The sequence below is a fragment of the Tamandua tetradactyla genome, chromosome 4, assembly GCF_023851605.1.
Source record: "Tamandua tetradactyla isolate mTamTet1 chromosome 4, mTamTet1.pri, whole genome shotgun sequence".
Lineage (NCBI taxonomy): Eukaryota > Metazoa > Chordata > Mammalia > Pilosa > Myrmecophagidae > Tamandua > Tamandua tetradactyla.
In genome coordinates this window covers 113,184,333-113,204,582 of record NC_135330.1, presented here as the reverse complement: position 1 = coordinate 113,204,582, position 20,250 = coordinate 113,184,333, and the positions used below count along the sequence as shown (strand labels likewise).

Here is a 20,250-nt window from a genome sequence, read left to right as displayed (position 1 = left end):
AGTTCAGGGTTTCTTTCTCAACTGGAAAGACACGTGGTGAACATGGTAAAGTCTGCTAGCTTTCCAGGCTTCTTGTTTCATGAAGCTCTCCCGGGGGTATATTCCTTCTTTATCTCCAAAGGTCTCTGGCTGTGTGGGCTCTCTTGGTTCTCGTGGCTCTGAAGCTTTTTTTTTGAAGATGTTTCCTCTTTTAAAGGATTCCAGTACATTAATCAAGGCTCACCTGAAATGGGTGGAGTCACAGCTCCCTCTAATCAAAGGTTAAGGGCGGGCCACAGTGGCTCAGCAGGTAGAGTTCTTGCCTGCCATGCCAGAGATCTGGGTTCGATTCCCAGTGCCTGCCCATGAGAGAAAAAAAAAAAAAAGGTTAATACCCACAGTTAGGTGGGTCATACATCTCCATGGATAATCAAAAAGCTTCCACCCAGGTGGGTCACGGTGGTTCAGCAGGTAAGAGTGCTTGCCTGCCATGCCCGAGGACCCGGGTTTGATTCCTGGTGCCTGCCCATGTTAAAAAAAAAAAAAAAAAAGAGCTTCCATCCATCAATACTGAATGAGGATTAAAGGACATGGTTTTTCTGAGGTGCACCACAGATTCAAACTGGCACAGAGGCCTAGGTAGAGATGCCTGCCTCTTCTCAGCCCTGTCCCCTAAGTCTGCAAGATGGCAGGGATGAAGTAGAGGGAGAAGAAAGAGAAGGGGAGGCAGGCAGAGGTGAGCATTGCCAGGCTGGGGGCAGTTGGGACCCTGAGACTGCAGGGAAGACAGTGAAACAGCACAGCGAGGGGACACATGGGACAGGGTGCCACAGGACCACCCGCAGGCCCAGAGGGAGCTGCTCATTTGCGAATGAAGTCTTGATCCAAGCCCCCCTCAGGGTCACACCTGGGCTGTCCCTCTGTCTGTCCCGGATGGGCTAAACTGCTTAACAAAGAGATTCCAGAATATAGTAGACTAAAACAAGATAGAGACTTATTTCCCTCACACAACAGTCTAGATCAGGAGTTAACAAACTGGAGCCTCTGGGCCACATCTAGCTGCCTATTTTTGTAAATAAAGTTTTACTGCAGTACAGCCCTGTCCATTTGTGTTTAGACCCCTGGTTTAGAGGTAGGCAGGTGGCTTTGCCCCCAAGATTATCCCCCAAGGACATTGGCTTGCTCGTGGTTACCATGGTCAGCCCATCACCTCCAAAGCCCTGGGAGAGATCAAGGGCAGAGGAAGAAGAGAGGGGAGATATGTATGCCAGGAATATTTTTTTTCTCATGGGCAGGCACTGGAAATCGAACCTGGGTCTCTGGCATGGCAGGTGAAACTCTGCCTGCTGAGCCACTGTAGCCCACCCTCATGCCAGGAATTTTAAGGCCAAGTGGCACTTGTTTTATACTTCCCAGATTACCACCCCCATTCCTGGGACTTAGTCATGTCTCCAGTTCCTAGCTGCCAAGGCTAAAGCCCAAAGAGTTCTGCTAATAGGGACAGAAGGGAGAATGCATATTAGGGAACTTCCAAGGTTGAGACATGAGTGAAAACTCTTGCATGGTCAGTGACTGATTCGTTGAAAGGGAAAGTCATTCAAGTGTCAGTAGGCCCTTTATTTCCTCATTTCTTGGGAGAGGAACTCTTGCTGGCTGGAGCCTTGTTGATGGGGACATGAAGTCGCAGGAAGCTGGAGGGGCCTCAGAAGTCCACATAGGAAAGCTGAGCTGTGGAGGGAAGAGGGGGCAGGAAGGCCCTGTGAGACCAGAGAACTTGGAATCCTCAGGAAAGGGGGGCTTGGTGCAGCCACAAACACCAAGGAACATGGATAGTGAGAGTGGGTTTTAAAGACTTCCATTGCACTGTGAGCGTTCTCCACTTTGGGCAGTTTCACAACAGACATTACTAAATCTGAGGCCATTGTTGTTTGGATTGGCAGGCTCTCGCCTATGCACATGTGAACCTGTGGGTGTCATGATGGCCACCAGGGAAAGGCTGCAGAACCCAGCTCAGAGAAGCCCAGTGCACCCTTCACCATGTACTTCCAGCAGTTTCCTTCATGTGAACTGCCTTTCCCACTTTCAGACTCAACCCCAGCTAGGCCAGGGTTCTGACTGGCCTCGTTGAGGCCAGAGATTTGCTCTGGACCAGTGGGCTGCAGCTTGGCAGGCAAGGACTGGAACCTCCTACTATGTATGTCTCTCATGCTGGCAGACAAGGTATAGGAGGGCTGGTCCTGGCCAGTACTCTGCGCTGGCACAGAGCCCCTGCCTCAGCCTCTCTCTAGGCTGGAAAATCTACTTGGAAATCTTCTGTGGAAAATCTCCTTGGCTAGCTTGGCTCCCAGAGCCTGTGGACTGCCGCCCACCCTCCTGTCTCCCCAGGGTTCTTCCGTCCTGGTGGCTTTTCCTGGGGCTAGGGTGGGCAGGTTGTGGGCCTAACTTTCTGCTGGAATCACCAACTCTACCTGAGGCAGGCAGACAGCTGCCTCTAGAGGCCAGCCTTGCCCCTTTTGCAGGGGACTTTGTGGTTCCAGAGAATCCACAGCAGAGCTGAAAGAGAAGAAAGCCAAGGATGGCTAAGGACCCAGAGCCCTGGGGAGAGAAAGGGGAGAGAGGCTGTAGATTTGCCTTGTCCTGCCATCTCTTTTCCCCTGAGCACAACCTCTGGAGCACAACCTTGAGCTTGGGGCTAGCCCAGCAGATGGAACTGGTAATCTATGTGCCTACCTGTCCTCTCCGCCACAGAGAGTCTCTGGTCTGTTAAAAAAAAAAAGTGGCAGCAGAAGGACTTGGAACTGCACTTAGGATGGTTACATAAGTGAATGTCTTAGTTCTTAGAAAATGTGCGTATTAAGAGTTCAGGGAGCATGATGTATATAACGTACACTCAAGTATTTAGAAAAATGATAAATGGATAGAAAAATAGACAGATGGACAGATAGGTAGCTATGTAGGTATAAATAGATGGAGAGAGAGAATGATATAGCAAATGTGACAAAATGTTAAAATCGGTGGATTTGGGGTCTTTGCAGGGTTATGTTGGAGTTCTTTGTATGGATTTTATATTATTTTTCCAACTGTCCTTGTAAGTTGTAAGTAATTTCAAAATGAAGAGTTTAAGACAGAAAAAAAGGACTTGGGGGAGCACAGTATTGTGAACGTAATTAATGCCACTGAGTTGTACACTAAAGAAGCAGTTAAAATGGCAAATGTCATGTTATATATATTTTACCATGATAAAATTAAAAGGAAAACAGGGGGTAAAAAGACTGTATCTTTTTGAAGCAATTGGAGTAACTAAGTTAGTTTGCTGAAAGTAGCAGCACCTTTTTTTAACACTGACTTGGACTGTACTGATTTCAATTAACAGTAATTTGAAGCGCTCTGGTTAAGGATATCATTATCATTCCCTGCAAGATCAGATTTGTCCACATTTATTTCTTTGTGGTGTACTGCTGAAGCAAAATATTTGTGGTGGTTTTAATTCATTTTGTTTTTAATTAAAATACAATATTTCAAAAAAATGGGCAATACCTTGACTTGGTGAACATCTTCAATCTATCTATTTCCAGAATAACTTTTTTTGCATATACAAATGGGAGATCAGCATGTGTATTTTTTCTAACTTCACCAAGAGGATATATGGCCTCATTTGTTTCATTATCTCAAGTCTTGTTGCCTGCCATGTATTTCAGGCCTTAATTACAGAGGTGGAAGACATGATTCATAGTTGGTAGGGAAGAAAGTCATCAGAGTCTCTCCAGCAAACTCCTGCTCTCCTGAGCAGTGATATAGTCTGACTGAGGATCATTGCATCATAATTATGGTCTCCTTTTAGGCACCATTTTTAAATTTATTAAATTGATTGTTAGAATCTCAGCTGTGTATTAAGAGAAACATGATTAAAGGCAACAGCCCATTGTCCAGAGGCAATTGCTTCTTAAGACTGTGGTCAGGAGACGTCTGCACTGTCCCTCCTGCTGTAGAGCTGTTTGTGCCTTGGACTCATGTGACTGAACATGGTGCACATTTGTGTCATTGGGCTACTCCTCTGTCTGTGGCAAACTGCATAGTGGCTGGGGTTGGTGCGTGGAGATTTTGAAATTCAACCAGATGTACCCTTTGCCTATTTCTGGAATTTTTAGGGGTCAGGCCCCAACACCTGTACAGAGTTAGTAAGTGTATCAGCCTTTCTGCCCAGAGGGAGATTTGGACATCTGGTATTTCTTCTTTCCCAGGCTCTCCATTAGGTGTATTGAATGTTGGTATCAGGCTGAGATTCAGAAATTTCCTAAAATGGACCTGGGATCCCAAAGGAAACATGCCAGCAGTATATTCCAGCCAGAACCCATTGTCATCACAGAGCCTAGTAAGTCTCTGTTGGGGATTTTAGGCATAGTCTAGATAGGCCCAAGGTCCCTCTATTTGTTTTTGTCTTCTGCCTTAGGCCTGTCTATTTATACCTAGCTCACATGCAAATCTTATCCCTTTTTACCCTATACTTAAAGTGAGTCAAGCCAAACCCAGTGAAAAGTACATTAAGGCTGAGCAGGGGAAAGAGAAGGTCTAGGCTGCCCAACTTAACCTTCCTAAAGCAGGGCCAGGGTCCCAGAAGGAGGCAGCCCTGATCTCTAGTCACCTCATAGGAAACAAAGGAGAGAGAAATAAAACAAAATAGAGCAGCATCAAGTAAAAGACCAGGGCCCAGGGCTCTGACCTAATAATTCATTTCAGATCCATTCATTGGAGTTCTGTCTTGGGTAGAATGGAGAGCAAGAGGGATGTGAGTAGTCTGTCAGAAGATCTTGCCCAGACCGACATGCCACACCTTCTCAGAAGATAGGGAAATAGAGAATTAAATTGAAAATCATACTTCACACACAATTTCATAACCTGATTTTTTTCTTATAGTAACTGCGGTATTCATAATTGAGATCCTCTGCTAGTGTTTTGTCAGCTCTCTATCACTGAGCATTTAAATTATGTCCAGTTTTTGCTGTTTTAAATAATACTGTGAGGAAGAGCCATGTGCATGAGTCTTGGAAGACCGTCCTAATTGATTACTTGTAATAAAGTTTTAGAAGTGAATTTACTTGTTTTAAAGTTGGTTGTAGAGATTTAAAAAACAGTCCTGCAGCATGAGATCATGTTGGCGTGAGGGTTCCATGGAGTTAGAGCTGCGTCTGCCTTGCTTCCCAGCATCTGCCACGGGGCCTGGCATGATTTAGGTACTCATGTATAGTTGTTGAAGTCACATGACTGTTTCAAGAAATGAGTGCAGATTGCAAAACAGTGTGCTGGTCTGGAAAATTTGCATGCAATTAGTAAAGTCCAGGAATAAAGTTACTCAACAGAGGAGGACAAACAAGCATTCAGTGTTCACTGTATTCTCAGTCTTTTCCCTTTGTTTTGTGGATGTTTTGGCCTGATACTTCTCTTTTACTCCACCAGAGGGCAGTTTTCCAAGGATTGTCACAGGAAGCATTGTCTGCCTGCATCCTGTCGTTACTGGGAGCATCAGAGTCTATCAGCAAAAACAAGGTTTGATGAAGCGTTAGGTGCACTCTTATTACCCATAATAATATTGTGTGATAGAGCACTTTATTTGTAGAAACAGACGCTTACAGCCATTTTGGCAGTAGGATTTGTTTAATGTGACTTCATTTTGAGGCCCTTTGAGAGAAGCTAGTATATCATTAGATATGCTAACTTAAATAGAGATTGTACTATGTATGAGAGTGCCAACTTTGCTAAAGTGCCAGAAATGGTATTTAAGTTATAAGTTCTGTAGGATAAAGACTGCTTTCTATAGTCTTGGCAACTGCAGAAACAGTGGACTGTAGTTTCCCTGGAATACCTGAGAGTGTTTTCAAAGGAAAGTAGCAATTTGTAATTTCCCTACAAAGATGTTTTAACTGGTATGAACAGCCCCACCTAGAGGAAACCAGCTAGTCAATTTTGTGACCCTTTGGGTATGTGAGGAGAAGTAGTTGCGTGACTCCTTCGTGGCTTATAGTTTTTAATCAAGAAAGGATTTGGAGCTGAAAACATGTACTTCTGACATGACCTTTGATATATGTATTTTTTCCCCCAAGAAGCGTTGTTGAAAGTGTTGCTTTGCTTAACTTACCACCTTTGTTGTTTGTTTTAAGCCTGTTGCCTACAGGGAAGGAGCTGTGGGGCCTGTTTCTGGCCAAAATTTCATTATTTGGAGTGTTTAAACCTTGTGAACCTTTCTGGATTTTCAGATTTATTAACTTGATATCTAATCTCAAAGCTTTAGATTAAAAAAATGGAATAAAAAAAGATCTCCCCACAAAAAGATTTGGGATCCTGTTCCTAGAAAAAGCTCTACCTTTATTTATGATTGCTGCATCTTCTTTGTGGCGTGGAGAGTTGGAATGAGATTTTGCTATGAAAATTAGAAGAAGACAGAAAATTACATTATAGACAGGCAGATTTAAATCTTTAAAATGTATTTCCAAATCTGAGCTAAGTAATCTTTAAAACAGCTCTCACATTTTTTTATAACAGGTAAAAACTGGGAAGCACATCTGATGTTAGGGAAACAGTTAAATAATCTTGACACATTCCATACAGTGGAATTTTACACTGCTGTTAAGTTTCTAAAATGAAACAATAAATTTTAACTTGAATATGTTAAGATAAAAAAAACCCTATAGGCTATAAATCAGATATACAGTTTGACTTTATGTAAAAAAAAATGCATTGAACAAACGATGTAACAGTGAAAACTTTTAGGTGACTATGGGTGGTTTCTCCTTGTTCCCTATACTTCGTTTTCCAGTTTTTCTACAATGAGCATGTATTTCCTAAATGATCAGGAGAGGGGAAATGACCTAATAAAAAAAACTCTTATGACTATGTCCTTTTACACCATTGACCTCTTTTTAAAGGAAGGACTGAAGAGCCTTTAGATTATTCATTATTTTGTCCTTATTACTTGTAGGCCATCCTCTTTTTTTTTTTGGCATTTGTTATTTATTAAAGCCCAAGTTTGGGGATTAATATTTAAGGAAACCACTCCTGAAAGAAGTATTTGAAAAGCTTTAAGGAATCAGTGCCCAACCAAGAAATGCTGGAGAGTAAGTAATTAGGATGTGTATGGGAGCTACCTGAACCAGTTTCAAAGATGATTAAATAAAAAAAAGCTGTTGCCCTCTCTCTCTCTAACTCAGCTTGGCAGGTAAACTCACTGTCCTTCCTACTACGTGGGACATGACTCCCAGGAATGACCCTGGCCCTGGCATCCTGGGATTGAGAAAGCCTTCTTGGCCAAAAGGGGGAAGAAAAATGAAACAAAATAAAGTTTTAGTGACCGAGAGATTTCAAATAAAGTTAAGAGGTGATTCTGGAGGTGATTCTTATGCCTTATATAGTTAACCTTCTTTAGTTTTTAGTGGATTAGAAAAGCTAGAAGGAAATACCTGAAACTGTGAACTGAAATCCAGTAGGCTTGATTCTTGAAGACAATTGTATAACTATATAGCTTGTACAATGGGATCGTGTTTGTGAAAACCTTGTAGGCCATCCTCTTTTAATTTTAATTTTAATTAAGTATAGATGAGGAAGCCCTCAACTCAGACTGCTAAGCATTGGCTTTTTTATTTTCACGGCTGAGTTTATGTACTTACTGTTGCCTTTTAGCTTTTTTTGGGGTGGGGGGTGGGGGGGGGAACATGGTCTAGGAATAGAACCCGGGTCTCCCACATGGAAGGCGAGCATTCTACCACTGAACCACCTGTGTACCCACCTTTTAGCTTTTTAAAAGTGATCAGTGAAAATGGCTTCATGTCTGAGAGACGTTTCTAGTTTTTTAAGGCAATAAATTGTAGTAGTGTACATAAAAAATGAGTGCAAGTATGTGTTCAGCACTGTGCTATTTAACAATTGTCAGTAAATTAACATGATACTGTTTGGTAGATTATAACTGCTTTAATAAAGCAAGTCAAATCTTTATTACAATTTTTCCCCATTGAAGTTGTTATTTCTTTTAAAAATAGAGCCAGTACTTAAAATATGTAGCATTTCTTACTTATCTGATATTCTGTGTTTGAAAGTGCAAAGTGAGTGTTCATCATATCACTCATATTGATAAAAGGAAGCTAGAGAGAGACCAGGGAAGAGTCTCTTTGTTTAGAAGTCCCTTTGAAGTTTGTTTTGCTTACTGAAGGACTATTACTCTTTTCCTAATAAGTATTATTTCATGAGAAATGTTTCAAAATAAAATTTTGTCTTGAATAACAGTAAGAAGAAGCAAACACAATGTTGCTTTTATTATACAGACAGTTTTCCTAAAATGAGAACTGTGATTGTTCACTAATTGTGGACTAGGCCAGAATGTTGAGAATTCGGCTTGAATCACAAGACTATTGTGGATAGATCCATTTAGGGCAAAAGGAGAGGCAGTGACCCTTGGGTATATAAGTAGTCAGTGCTCTATGTGTGGCAGGATAATTTAAAATGGGAATCTCACATCATTTTACATTTGGAGGCTCCTTTTGTACTTTTGTGTAACTATGAGTAGTATTTCTGATGTTATATTCTGGATATTGAAGCCATTTTAGGTTAAATAGTGAAAGTTATGATCCTGAAGAGAAACTTAGAAACTGTGAGAGGTCAGAATCTTGCTCAGGCTTTGAGTTTTCTTTCCTTCCTGTTTCATGATGATGCTAGCCTGCCTCACCTCTTCTACTTCTATACCAAATTGCGATAGACTTGACTTCTTTCTCTTTTTTTAAAATTTATTTTTATTTTTGGGGGCGTGTATTCATCATTATGATCATTTGTAGAGCATTTGCATCACTCCAGAAAAAGAAATAAAAAGACAGAAGAAAAAAACTATCCATCCCATATCCCTTACCCTCCCTCTCATTGACCACTAGCATTTCAATCTACCCAATTTTCTTTTAACCCCTTACCTCCCCTTTATTTTTTTGTCCTTATTTTTTTACTCATCTGTCCATATCCTGAATAAAAGGAGCATCAGACATAAGGTTTTCACAATTACACTGTCACCTTGTAAATCATCTTCAAGAATCAAGGCTACTGGAATACAGTTCAACATTTCAGGTATTTTCCTCTAGCCACTCCAATACACCATAAACTAAAAAAGGGATATCAATGTAATGCATGAGAATAACCTCCAGGATAACCTCTCAGCTCTATTTGAAATTTCTGAGCCACTGAAACTTCATTTTGTCTCATTTCTCTCTTTCCCCTTTTGGACAAGAAGGCTTTTTTAATCCCATAATGTTTGGCCCTGGCTCATCCCCAGGATTTCTGTCCCATGTTGCCAGGGAGATTTATATCCTTGGGAATCATGTCCCAAGTAGGGGGGAGTACAGTGAGTTCACCTCCCGAGTTGGCCTAGAGAAAGAGGTCACTTCTGAGCAACAAAAGAAGTCTCTGGGGGTGACTCTTAGGCATAAATATAAGTAGTTTTAGCTTCTCCTTTGCAGGAATAAGTTTCATAGGGTGAGCCCCAAGATCAGGGGCTCAGCCTATTGAATTGGTTGTCTCCACTGCTTGCAAGAATATCAGGAATTCCCCAGATGGGGAACTTCTCTGTTGTTATGCTGCCTTTTGTCTGATGTGCTTTCCTGAATTTACTCAGTAGAGTAGGTGACAGGGTTAATAAGAGCTTGAAGCAAGATATTTCCAGATAATTCTTAATGTATGGGCAATGTTTATTGTACAACAAAGTATTAGTACTATAAAGTTAGATTAAGGGCCATGAACATAGGTTGGTTAGCACATTGATCAAGTGTTGTGTTTACTTATATTTTTATTTGGTCTGTGATAATATCCATTTGTTTCTGTTTTACAAATTTAGACTCAGATTGATGGACAACTTTTCTTAATTAAGCACCTTTTGATTCTTCGTGAACAAATTGCTCCATTTCACACTGAATTCACCATTAAGGAAATTTCCCTGGACCTCAAGAAAACTAGAGGTACTTCATTGTTCTGGCTGACACACTTTGGTGTGTTTGGCCTGTCCAGATATGTCAGTACAGGTTATAGGTTTATTTTATGTTCATCTGCAATTTTATTTTGCATGTTTTGCTTGCTGATCATGTTACTTGTTCTTAGTAAACTGAGCTGTCACATTAAGCTGAGCTGTCAGCATCCTTGTTGCTTCTAACTTGCTGTATTTGCTTTATGAAGGGAGCTTTATCTGAACTCTTCCACTTTTAACATACTGTCACTTCTCAGACTCTGTGCACATATTACCAGAACAAATTAAAAAATTGAAAAATCAGTTTAATAACTATTTACAATGTCAGCTAAATTGGAGTGATTTTAAACATTGAGGTGGTAAATTTGTCAATTCATGAGAATTCGAAAAGCCAGCTGGGTAAACTGGGAAGAGTACTTATCTAAGAGCTTGAAAGAACTGGATTCTGTTCCTTGTCCATCATTTCCAGGCTCTTCTGTGATCTGGGATAGGTCTTTTAGCTTTATTACCCCAGCTCCCTGGTAGATAAAATGAGCATAATCAACTTGTCTGATACTGGGTTATCAAGATCATTAAGAATGAAAATGTATGTTAAAGTGCTTTGGAAGCCTAAGGTCCTTAAATAAGCCTAAGTGGTGTTTTTTAAAGTGAGGTGGTTATTAAGTAATTGGGTAGATTTGGTTTTTGAGTTGGTAATAGACATTAAATCATCCTGGGAAAGGTGATTCATCCTTCTTGACATTTTGTCTCTGACTGGATTAACAGGAGATGATTTGTAAAAGATCAGAGGGGTTACTTTCCAAGATGTTGGTTGATCTTAAGCAATGAAGGCTTAACCATAGATGTTCCCCATTTCCCTTAATTGCTTACAAATTTATCTAAACTTCATCTTTTCTTAATCATTTCTAAGAGAATAAAGCTCTAATGCCTTAAACCATCCATTTATGGAATGAGTTAACTTCTCTCATATATTGGGAGAATTGAAAGCAAATTTTTAGTTTCCTAATTATTGTTATCCTGTAAGTGGACTTGATTTAACTCATCTGAGAGTCAAAATGAAACAGTGATGAGCCATATTAAAACAAGCTTACTCTTTTTCCTAGTACTCTCTTCTTTTTTCCACAAAAAGTACCTTTTGGTACTCTAATGCTGGAGTTTGGGTAGTTAAGCCTGTGCATATACTTTGTGACCTTTTCTTTTTGGAAATCGGTCTTTATATATATAAATCTATTTCATATATATATATGAATCTATTATATATTTTTATACACTCATACAAATACATATGTAAAATTAAAAACATATGTATAACTAAAAAAATAAATGCAACTTATTCTCGTCAGAGGGTTCCATCTCCCAGCCATTTCGGTTGATTTTCTTCTTTTCTGTCTGAGGTGCAGAAATAGCTCTTTTACCTTGGAGTTACCAGGCTGTTCAGTGTCCTGTCCTTATTTAAGTGATGGGACAGGTGTGAGAAAATGAAATATTGTTAAGTTTTGGCAAGATTGGTTTAAAGCATGTTTGTCCCCAAATATTAGGAAGCATATGCAATTTGTTCCATTTATTGTAAACTGAATCTTCCAGCTGTCTTGTGAAAAAAAGACAGTAGAAGCAGAGAGTTAATTACTAAGGCTTTACGCAGAATACTGACTCTGATAGGTCTTTTTCAGTAAGACCAGTGTCACGGCACTAAGTATTTATGTGATGAGTACTTGAAAACTAGGATCAGAACCATTTTGAGCTTTGCTTTCTTCAATTTGGCAAAGCAAAACAAAGAAGTGGTCTTTCCTTACTTTCACTTTATAATACTTGCTATCTGTACTTTTAAACCTCTAACCTCTCATGACTAACTGTTATATCTTATTGCATTTGAACATCAATGAGACCTCAGTTGGTACTTTGGACAGATTCTAGTTAGTCTAGAGGTTAAGGGTTAAATATGTCCTTATGGTGTTTTCTTCCTGGCTGACACATTAATTTATTCACTCTGCTTCAAATGAATAAATTTCTCTGCCAGCCAGAATCTTAACAAAGAAACTGGGTAAGTATGTGAATTTTTTTTTAGGAAACCTTTTTAGTACCCTAAAAGTAAAGCAGTGAAACATTTTAAGTATTAATTAAATAAATAAAAAAAAAAGACTGTCATTTTTCTTTTCTCTATAAGTGAATAATTGAGATTAATAGCCATTTTGCAATTCTGTCTTGGAGAAAAGTAAATAGTTGTGGGAACTATAGGCACCATTGGTGCCCTTCTCACCCTCATACTTTTCTGGAGGAGACTTGGTGAAAATGCCTTTTGTTGGTAGAGAGCCACTGTCTGTTATTCCCTGAAACAGGAAAGTGGCTTTCTTTTGAATTTGTACCTGTTGACTGGATGAGTGATTTTGTTTCACAGATGCGGCATTTAAAATCCTGAACCCTATGACTGTTCCGAGATTTTTTAGGCTGAATAGCAACAATGCCCTGATAGAGTTCTTGTTGGAGGTGAGAAGGAGTCTGTTTCATTGTTGGTGGGGGATGAACTACGTTCGTTATGTGTGGTAATTTTTAGGCATACAAAAACAGGAGGGAATTGTCATCTTCTTTTTAAGGGTACTCCTGAGATAAGAGAACATTATCTTGACTCTAAAAAAGATGTAGACCGTCATTTGAAATCGGCCTGTGAGCAGTTTATTCAGCAGCAGACCAAGCTGTTTGGAGAGCAGCTGGAGGAGTTCCTGACAAAGGTATCGACTTTGCTGTGTGTTTGTTAAAGTAATTTTGAATTCTTCTCTGGATTTCTTTTTAAATTACCCTCTTGTGAGGACTCTGGTAGGAGGAGATAGTAAGCCCAAGTCTTAATGATTCTGTCTAGGTAATCTCTGTGTTTCCTGTTGTGAAAGCTTTTTGGTTTGAGGCCTCTTAGATAGGTTTGTAGAGTTTTTAGATTTTAAAGAGAATGTGCATATTTTGCAAAGCTGATTCTTGTGGACTCCTGGTAAACTGTCTTCTGTTTATCCACATTGCAGTTATCTGCCTGTGACAGTCCTGCCCAGCAGGGTTTCTATGACCGGAGGTGGGGGATTTACCGCCCTCTTTGTTTAACAAGCTGATGTTCCCTTCCATTTTGCATGGATAATTGAGAAAATTGGAGATTTTATATCATTACATAGTTAATCACCAGATATATGGATTTATGCCAATCAATCTGTCTCCTAGTTGAAATCATTCAACTGGCTTATGCCAGCAATGAGAAAATCAGGTCATTTCTATTTTGAAACTCCTGATTCAACCTAAGCAATTTTAGATTTAAACCTCCTAAACAAGGACTTTCTTGCATTATAAAGATGTTTAAAATGTCTTAAAATTAATTTTCATTTTTTAAACTTCTGCTGTCCGTGCAGACTTATTAGATTAGGTATTATTAGATAGAAGGCCTTATAAAAGAATAGAAATATGGCAGCCTTTCTCCTCAAATTTACTTACTAGTCTTAACTTGTGTATCTCCATAACCACTAGGACAAATTGTCCACCAGCAAATTGTTCATTCATAACCTGTTGCTGGGCCTATCAACACTAACATGCCTGGAACTTGTGAGAAAAATGAAATATATTAGTTTTAAAAAAATGATTAAAAATACCAAAAAAAATAAAAAGCAAACATAGGAATATTAGAAACAGACTACTCTTTCATCATTGGCGGATATCACTTGTATAGTGGGTTTCAGTCTATGTGTGTGTGTTTATGTGTGTGTCCGTAATTTAAAGGAGGGGTGGTGGAAATGTTTCTTCCCAGGTTTTGATTTAAAATATAGTTCAAATACTGTATCTTTGTAATTTACAGACGAGCTATAGTTTTTACTGAAATTGTCTCTTGGAAAACTAGTATGTAGCTTTTAATATGTATTTTTGGGATCACCTCCACATTAAATGTTTGGAAATATTGTACGTGGATATTCTGCAATAATAACAGCAGAATGAATCTTCTAAAATAAGCAAGTGGGTTATCATGAAATCTAGGATTAAAGGGTCTCAGCACAGTTTTTCTAGAAATTAAGAAAATAAAAATTATCAACTAGTTTTCCTAGTTGACCTTAGTGTTAAGTTTGGCAAGTTTGGTACAGCTCTGCAGTTTGAAGACTGTGAACTGAAGAAATAGAGGCTCTTTTAGAAGATAATTATTCCAAATCTGAATAATGTAATAGTTCTCACATACTGTGTTATGTAGGGACCCTTGGGGAGCCGTTTGTGGTCCTCTCTTCATTGTGGGATTGGTGAGGGGAAAGGACTTGCCTTTAATAGTCACTGAGAGGCTGGTCTCATCTCAGCCCTTATCTGATTAATTGCAATTGCCTCACTTTTCCTCTTTTAGCTCTGGTCCCTCACTGCTACTCCCTGAGTTTCTAATCCAGGTTCTTAGTGATACTAAAGCTTGGAGGATTGAGCATCCTTTTATGTTATCTTATTCCATCTTTAGGTCCTTTCCCCTTTGGCATAGAGACTAAGTCAGAGACAAAAAGGTACATAAATACACATAAACATACACACACAGTATAAGCACTAGAGTTCACACAGATGCATGTGATCATTTAAGACATATTTGTGGACCAGACATTTTTCGGTTTTTACGTGGTAAATGTTACCAATGTTCTGAAGAACAGGGAAAGAGTAAAATATTTTAAAACTTTAAAATGATTTTCTTAAAAGTTAAACCTCAGTATTATCTGCAAATTGAGAATCTTGTACCTATTTTCTTGTAGTTGTCATTTTATAGTGCTTGTACCTTTATAAATAATTGCCAGGAAAATAACATCTGTAGCCAAAGAAAGGAAAGAGCATTTCATTTTTATTTTGGATGTATATTTGGAGGTGTGAATATATACCATTGAGACTTAAAACCTTATTAACAAAATGTTCTCAGTTGGTTTCTGAGTTTGGGCTGATTTTTTCCTTATTTGGGCTGGCAAAATAAAACATATCCATTACAGTGAACACTGGGAGATTTCCAGAAGACTTGCTCCCCACCCTAAGGACCGGGGTGTGTCTCATCACACCTGCTGTAAATTGGCTTTTTGTCTTCAGCTCTTTTTGTGGGTTCTCCTTGTGGAGTAGCTTCCGTTTCATTAATTTGCACTATAACCCTAGTATCTGGAGTGAAGTATCTTCATTTAACAGATTGAGAAACTAAAGATTTATACAGTGACCCAAAATAGGTGAGATAAGCTTTTCTGAAATAACCCTAATCTAATCTACCTGTCATAAACATCCTTCCTGTTTTTTTTTTTTGTATAATTAGTGATCTTTCTTAAGAAAAATAAAATTAGTACTAGAAGAATATGTATACTCTGTTGCCTCCTTTCCTGCTCCTGGGAAAACCACCTTTTTGGTACGTATTCAGATGGCCCAAAAGAATATAATACATTCTGTGTTGGTGTTGGGAGTGCATAGGAGAACATTTAGGTCAGAATATTTTCTGTCAGACTTCAGAACTGTTGGTACTTTTTTTTATTGTTCTGGAATTTCATTGTACTGAATATTTCTTACAGCAGACTCTTCAGTAGGACTTGGAAAAATAGTGGATATAATAGAAAGAACATAGAATTTAGAATCAGAAAAGCTGGGCTCTGGATCCATCCAACCACCTCTTAACTGAAATCGTAGGCAATTCACCAAGTTTCTTCAAGGCTCAGTTTTCTCATCTTGATAGTGGAGATAACTGGAACATCTGTCCTCCCTTCTTAAGATTATTAGGAGGATCAAAATAGCATCACATATGTCAAAGTACTCTTTAACTGAGAGATGCTTCAGAAATGTGTTTTATAGTAATATATGACAAATTTGAGGTGAAGATTTTGTGTTAGTAAAAAATCTAGATTAAGACATTTTAAAGAAAGTATAATTTCACTTTATAGCTCAGCTAATAGTTTTGCTGTGGTGGGCCCAGTGAATGTTAAAAATATACATGTGTATATAGTCATATTCATTTTCTTTCATGCAATTTTCTAAAGTTTTGCAAGTTTATTTTTTTTTTTTTAATATGCTGTGCAGTTTGGGGGGTCACATTTAATTCTTTTTCTCTGTGGATATCCTATTATTGGACCATCTTTTGTTGAAGTTCTTTCTTTTTTTTTTTGGTGTAAGTAGGCCAGGAATCAAACCTGGGTGTCATACACGGCAGGTGAGAATTCTACCACTCTGTACTGTTTGTGCACCAACAAGTTTATTCTTAGTATTCCCCCGAAGTGTTACTAATTTCTTTAACAATACTATGCATTTACATTTTTCTTGATGTGGTGCTTATGATACAATTTGACCTATAAATTTAATTTTTGCTCTCAGGGAGCTATATAGCCTAGCAGGAAATCAAGATAGAAAAATATGTAAGCATAAAGATGTATACAGTAATGTAAATTTATATACATTATCCACATAATTGCAATAATACATTATGAGAGAATGGTCTGTATTCATTCTGTAGGGTTTGTTTGTTTTTCTTTTTTTCTTTTTTTATTCTGTAGGGTTTTAAAAAAAGGTTATGCTAATTGGGGAAAACTTTTTTTATTATTATGAAATACAGCATATGTATAGAAAAAGCAATAGATTTCCAAGTACATTTCAATCTTAGTTATAGAACAGATTTTAAAGTTTGATATGGGTTATAGTTCCATGATTTTTCGTTTTTTCTTCTAGCTGCTCCGAGACACTGGAGAAACAGAAATATCAATATAATGATTCAGCAGTCATACTCATTTGTCAAATCTTATCTTTTCTCTTATACTCCTCCTTCTCTTTAAATAACATATATACATAAAAGCAATAAATTTCAAGGTACATCACAACAGTTAGTTGTAGAACGGATTTCAGAGTTCAGTATGGGTTACAACTCCACAAATTATGGTTTTAATTGTAGCTGCTCTGAGGCTAAAGGAAATATCAGTATAATGATTCAGCACTCATACTCATTTGTTAAACCCAACCTTCTCTGTATAACTCCACCATCACCTTTGATCTTTCTCCAACTCTTTAGGGGTATTTGGGCTATTCCCATTCTAATTTTTTCATGTTGGAAGGGGCTGTCGATACTATGGGGTGGGGATGGAACTAGTTGATGTTCTAGAAGGGTTGGTCCTTCAGGACCTATTGGTTGAGGAACCCATGTGAAGTTTGTAGGCTTTAGAGAGTTACCCTAGTGCTTGGAGCATTTGCTTATATAAGAATCTTATATAATACCCTAGCTATTCTTTAGGATTGGCAGGAATGGTTTTGGTTGGGGTTTGGTCAGTTATGATAGGTAGCTGTGTTTAACTGAAGCATATGTAAGAGTGACCTCCAGTGTAGCCTCTTGACTCTACTTGAACTCTCTCAACTAGTGATGCCTTATTTGTAATACTTCTTTTCTCCTTTTTGGTAAGGATGGAATTGTTGATCCCATGGTGTCAAGGCCAGTCTCATTCTTGGGGATCATCTCCCATGCTGCCAGGGAGATTTTCATCCCTGGATGTCGTGTCCCACTTAGGGGACAAATGAATGGTTTCACTTGCTTGGGCTTAGAAAGAGAGAGGCCACTTGTGAGCAACAAAAGAGGTCCTCCAGAGGTGACTCTTAGGCATACCTATAGGGAGGCTAAGCTTCTCCATTACATACATAAACTTCACAAGAGCAAGCTTCAATAGGCTTGACCTATTGATTTGGGTGTCCCTAATATTTGGCACAGTATCTGGAGTTTCCCAGTGGTAAAGTTTAATAGTTCCTTACCTTTTCTCCTATCCCTCAAAGGACTTTGCCAATACTTTTTGATTATCTGCTTATTATACTCTGGGATGTATCCAGCATTACATTAAACTATACAGAATTAAAGGCTCTCATTCTTATTCTGGGATCCCTGTGTTTGGATTGTTTAAATGATCTCTCCAGACAAATTGAGTTAGATGGTGCTGCAGAAAACCTAGGTTCTGGATATAATAAACTTTCTTCCTTTGGTCTCAAAGAGTAGGTGAAGTTCTAAAATATAGACAGTGTCTTCTGTATCCCTGTATTCTGAATTACCTTATTCCTGACCCAAACTGGCTTCATTCTTATCTTTAAATATGAGGTTATACATGTATAAAACAGCCTCTCAGAATCCAGAAATAACAGTTACCACTCTGGGCTAAATGTTACTGCCATAAGAGGTTACAGCCTAGGCCCTAGTTTTCTTGTAAGTATTTTCTAAATGAGATCATACAGTATTTGCTCTTTTGTTTCTGGCTCAGTTTGCCTAACCAGATGTTCCCATACGTTCATTCACATCGTTGCATTCCTCACAAATTCATTCCTTTTTGTAGCAGCACCGTGTTCAATCATACATTTATTCCATTGTTCACCAATTTACTTCTCAGTGCATCTTTCAGCCATTGTCTACTGGGCTTCATGAATGATGTCCAAAGTCATCACAGTCCATCAACACTCTCACTTTTAGATAATTTCATTGTTCCCAAGAGAATGATAGCCAATAAACATACCCTTACCAAATAGAAAATTCACACCCTCCCCTAATTCTTGTCCCTCCCCCATTCTGTACCCCTGGTATTTCTGCGGTACTGTTGATGTTTTCCTGTTAAACATAGCCCAGAGCATGCAATAGCATTTTGTCCCGTTTCCCTGAAATTTATACACTCTTTGTACAAGATTCCTACCTTTGCAGTAGTTCATGCAAGAACTTATTTATGTTTGTACTGTTAATTGCCAGGACACATGAGTCTATATAACTCTTTTCAATCATGTTCACCTTCAGTATGGTAATATTACTTATAGATGAACTAGTGAACCACCTTGACTTCTGTCTATTCCCTTACAGTTAACTTCGATCTCATTAGCAAACTGTTTACCCTGGGGAAAACTTTTGAAGAAAATGAGGTTTTAAATTGAGGGTAAATAAATGATCTCTAATACATTCTAATGAATATATATTTGTATTTGTTAATATAAAAACATTGTAAATTGAGCCTTAATATCTATAATTTTGAAATTGGTTAAATTCTGAACAGTAAATAGGACAATAGGCAGCCTTAATACTAAAATATGACTTCTGGACATGGAAAAACATCCACAATATAGAATACTTGGGGCAGTAAGTTTACAGAACAAAACATTCCCATTTTTTATAAATGTGTATACATTTTAGTATATTATGTATTTGTGGTAGAAGATATTTGGGATAGTATACACTGAAATATGGGCAGTAGTTTTCTTTTAACATTGTCTGATTAATCTAGAATCATATGTGTGGTTCCCTTGTGGGAGCTGAGTCTTGTGATAAGAAGGAAAGACATGGAGAGGAATTGGGTGACAGATGATTTCATATAGAACTGTCCAGGAGTACTTGTTGGAGCTAGAGTAAGAGCTGGAGAGATCTGAGTTGACATGCTGTCTGGTTTGTGCTCATCCTTTGTCTCAAGTTTTACGTGGTCTCTGCATGAGAAATCTAAAGAGTTGATACCTCTCTAACTTTCCAAAGAGCAGGTTGTGGCCTGGACCTTTGGCATTCAAAAATCCACTTTTCAGAAATGTTTTTTGCTGTTTCAGTCCTCGCTTCCACCGCTTAAGAACAGTGTTGCCCCAGCAGCTAGGTGTGCTTCTGTTGGATTCACTTCTTGTAATGTGGTGCTGAGGCGTGATAAGAGAGAGAAGGTGTGGATGATTGGGACCACTAGGAGATAGGCGTCCACATCTGGGCCTGTGCCTCTGCTGGCTCAAGCACCCCCCCCCCCTTTTTTGGGTGCATGGTCCCGGGTCTCCCATATGAAGGGCGGGCATTCTAACCACTGAACTACCCATGCACCTCAAGCATCCCTTTTGATGTTACTCCAAAATACTGTTTGTTTTCATGACATTCTCTCTGTCTATGATATAATAACAAAAAGGTCCCTCTAGGAATGTAAAGTAGATTTTGTCCTGCCAGGGTGACTTTTTCTAGTTGCATATTACAATTTAATGTTTGTAATAGTCCACATAAGGAGAGATTCATTTTATGTTGACATTCTTCTAGGGCTTCATTTTTATCTTCTTACCCTGAAATGTTTCAGGCAGAATGCCTTAGAACATTAATATTTTTTTTAATAAGGCAGTATGTGCTAATATATATGCATTTGCAAAATCTCCAAGAAATCACAAAATAAATTTTGCTAAAAATTTTTTGTTAGCTGTAAAAGTTATGAGATAAGATGTCATTTTTTTAGGTTTACGTATTTTATTTTCATTATGTTTTAATAGGTTTGAATGATGTCTGTCCTCTGAGAATGGTACCTGTTTAATTTGTCATCAACTTT

General features: G+C 38.5%; 1 protein-coding gene across 3 annotated transcripts in view; it reads left to right on the top strand.

The window, feature by feature from the left end:
* Positions 1-20,250, top strand: part of COG3 (component of oligomeric golgi complex 3) — a 97,535-nt gene that overhangs the window by 63,342 nt on the left and 13,943 nt on the right. For all 3 annotated transcript variants that reach the window (XM_077158278.1, XM_077158277.1, XM_077158279.1), the window contains exons 16-19: positions 5,434-5,523; positions 9,839-9,959; positions 12,360-12,448; positions 12,556-12,690. In XM_077158278.1, coding sequence (XP_077014393.1) covers positions 5,434-5,523; positions 9,839-9,959; positions 12,360-12,448; positions 12,556-12,690 — 435 coding nt within the window. The remainder of the gene's footprint in view (positions 1-5,433; positions 5,524-9,838; positions 9,960-12,359; positions 12,449-12,555; positions 12,691-20,250) is intronic.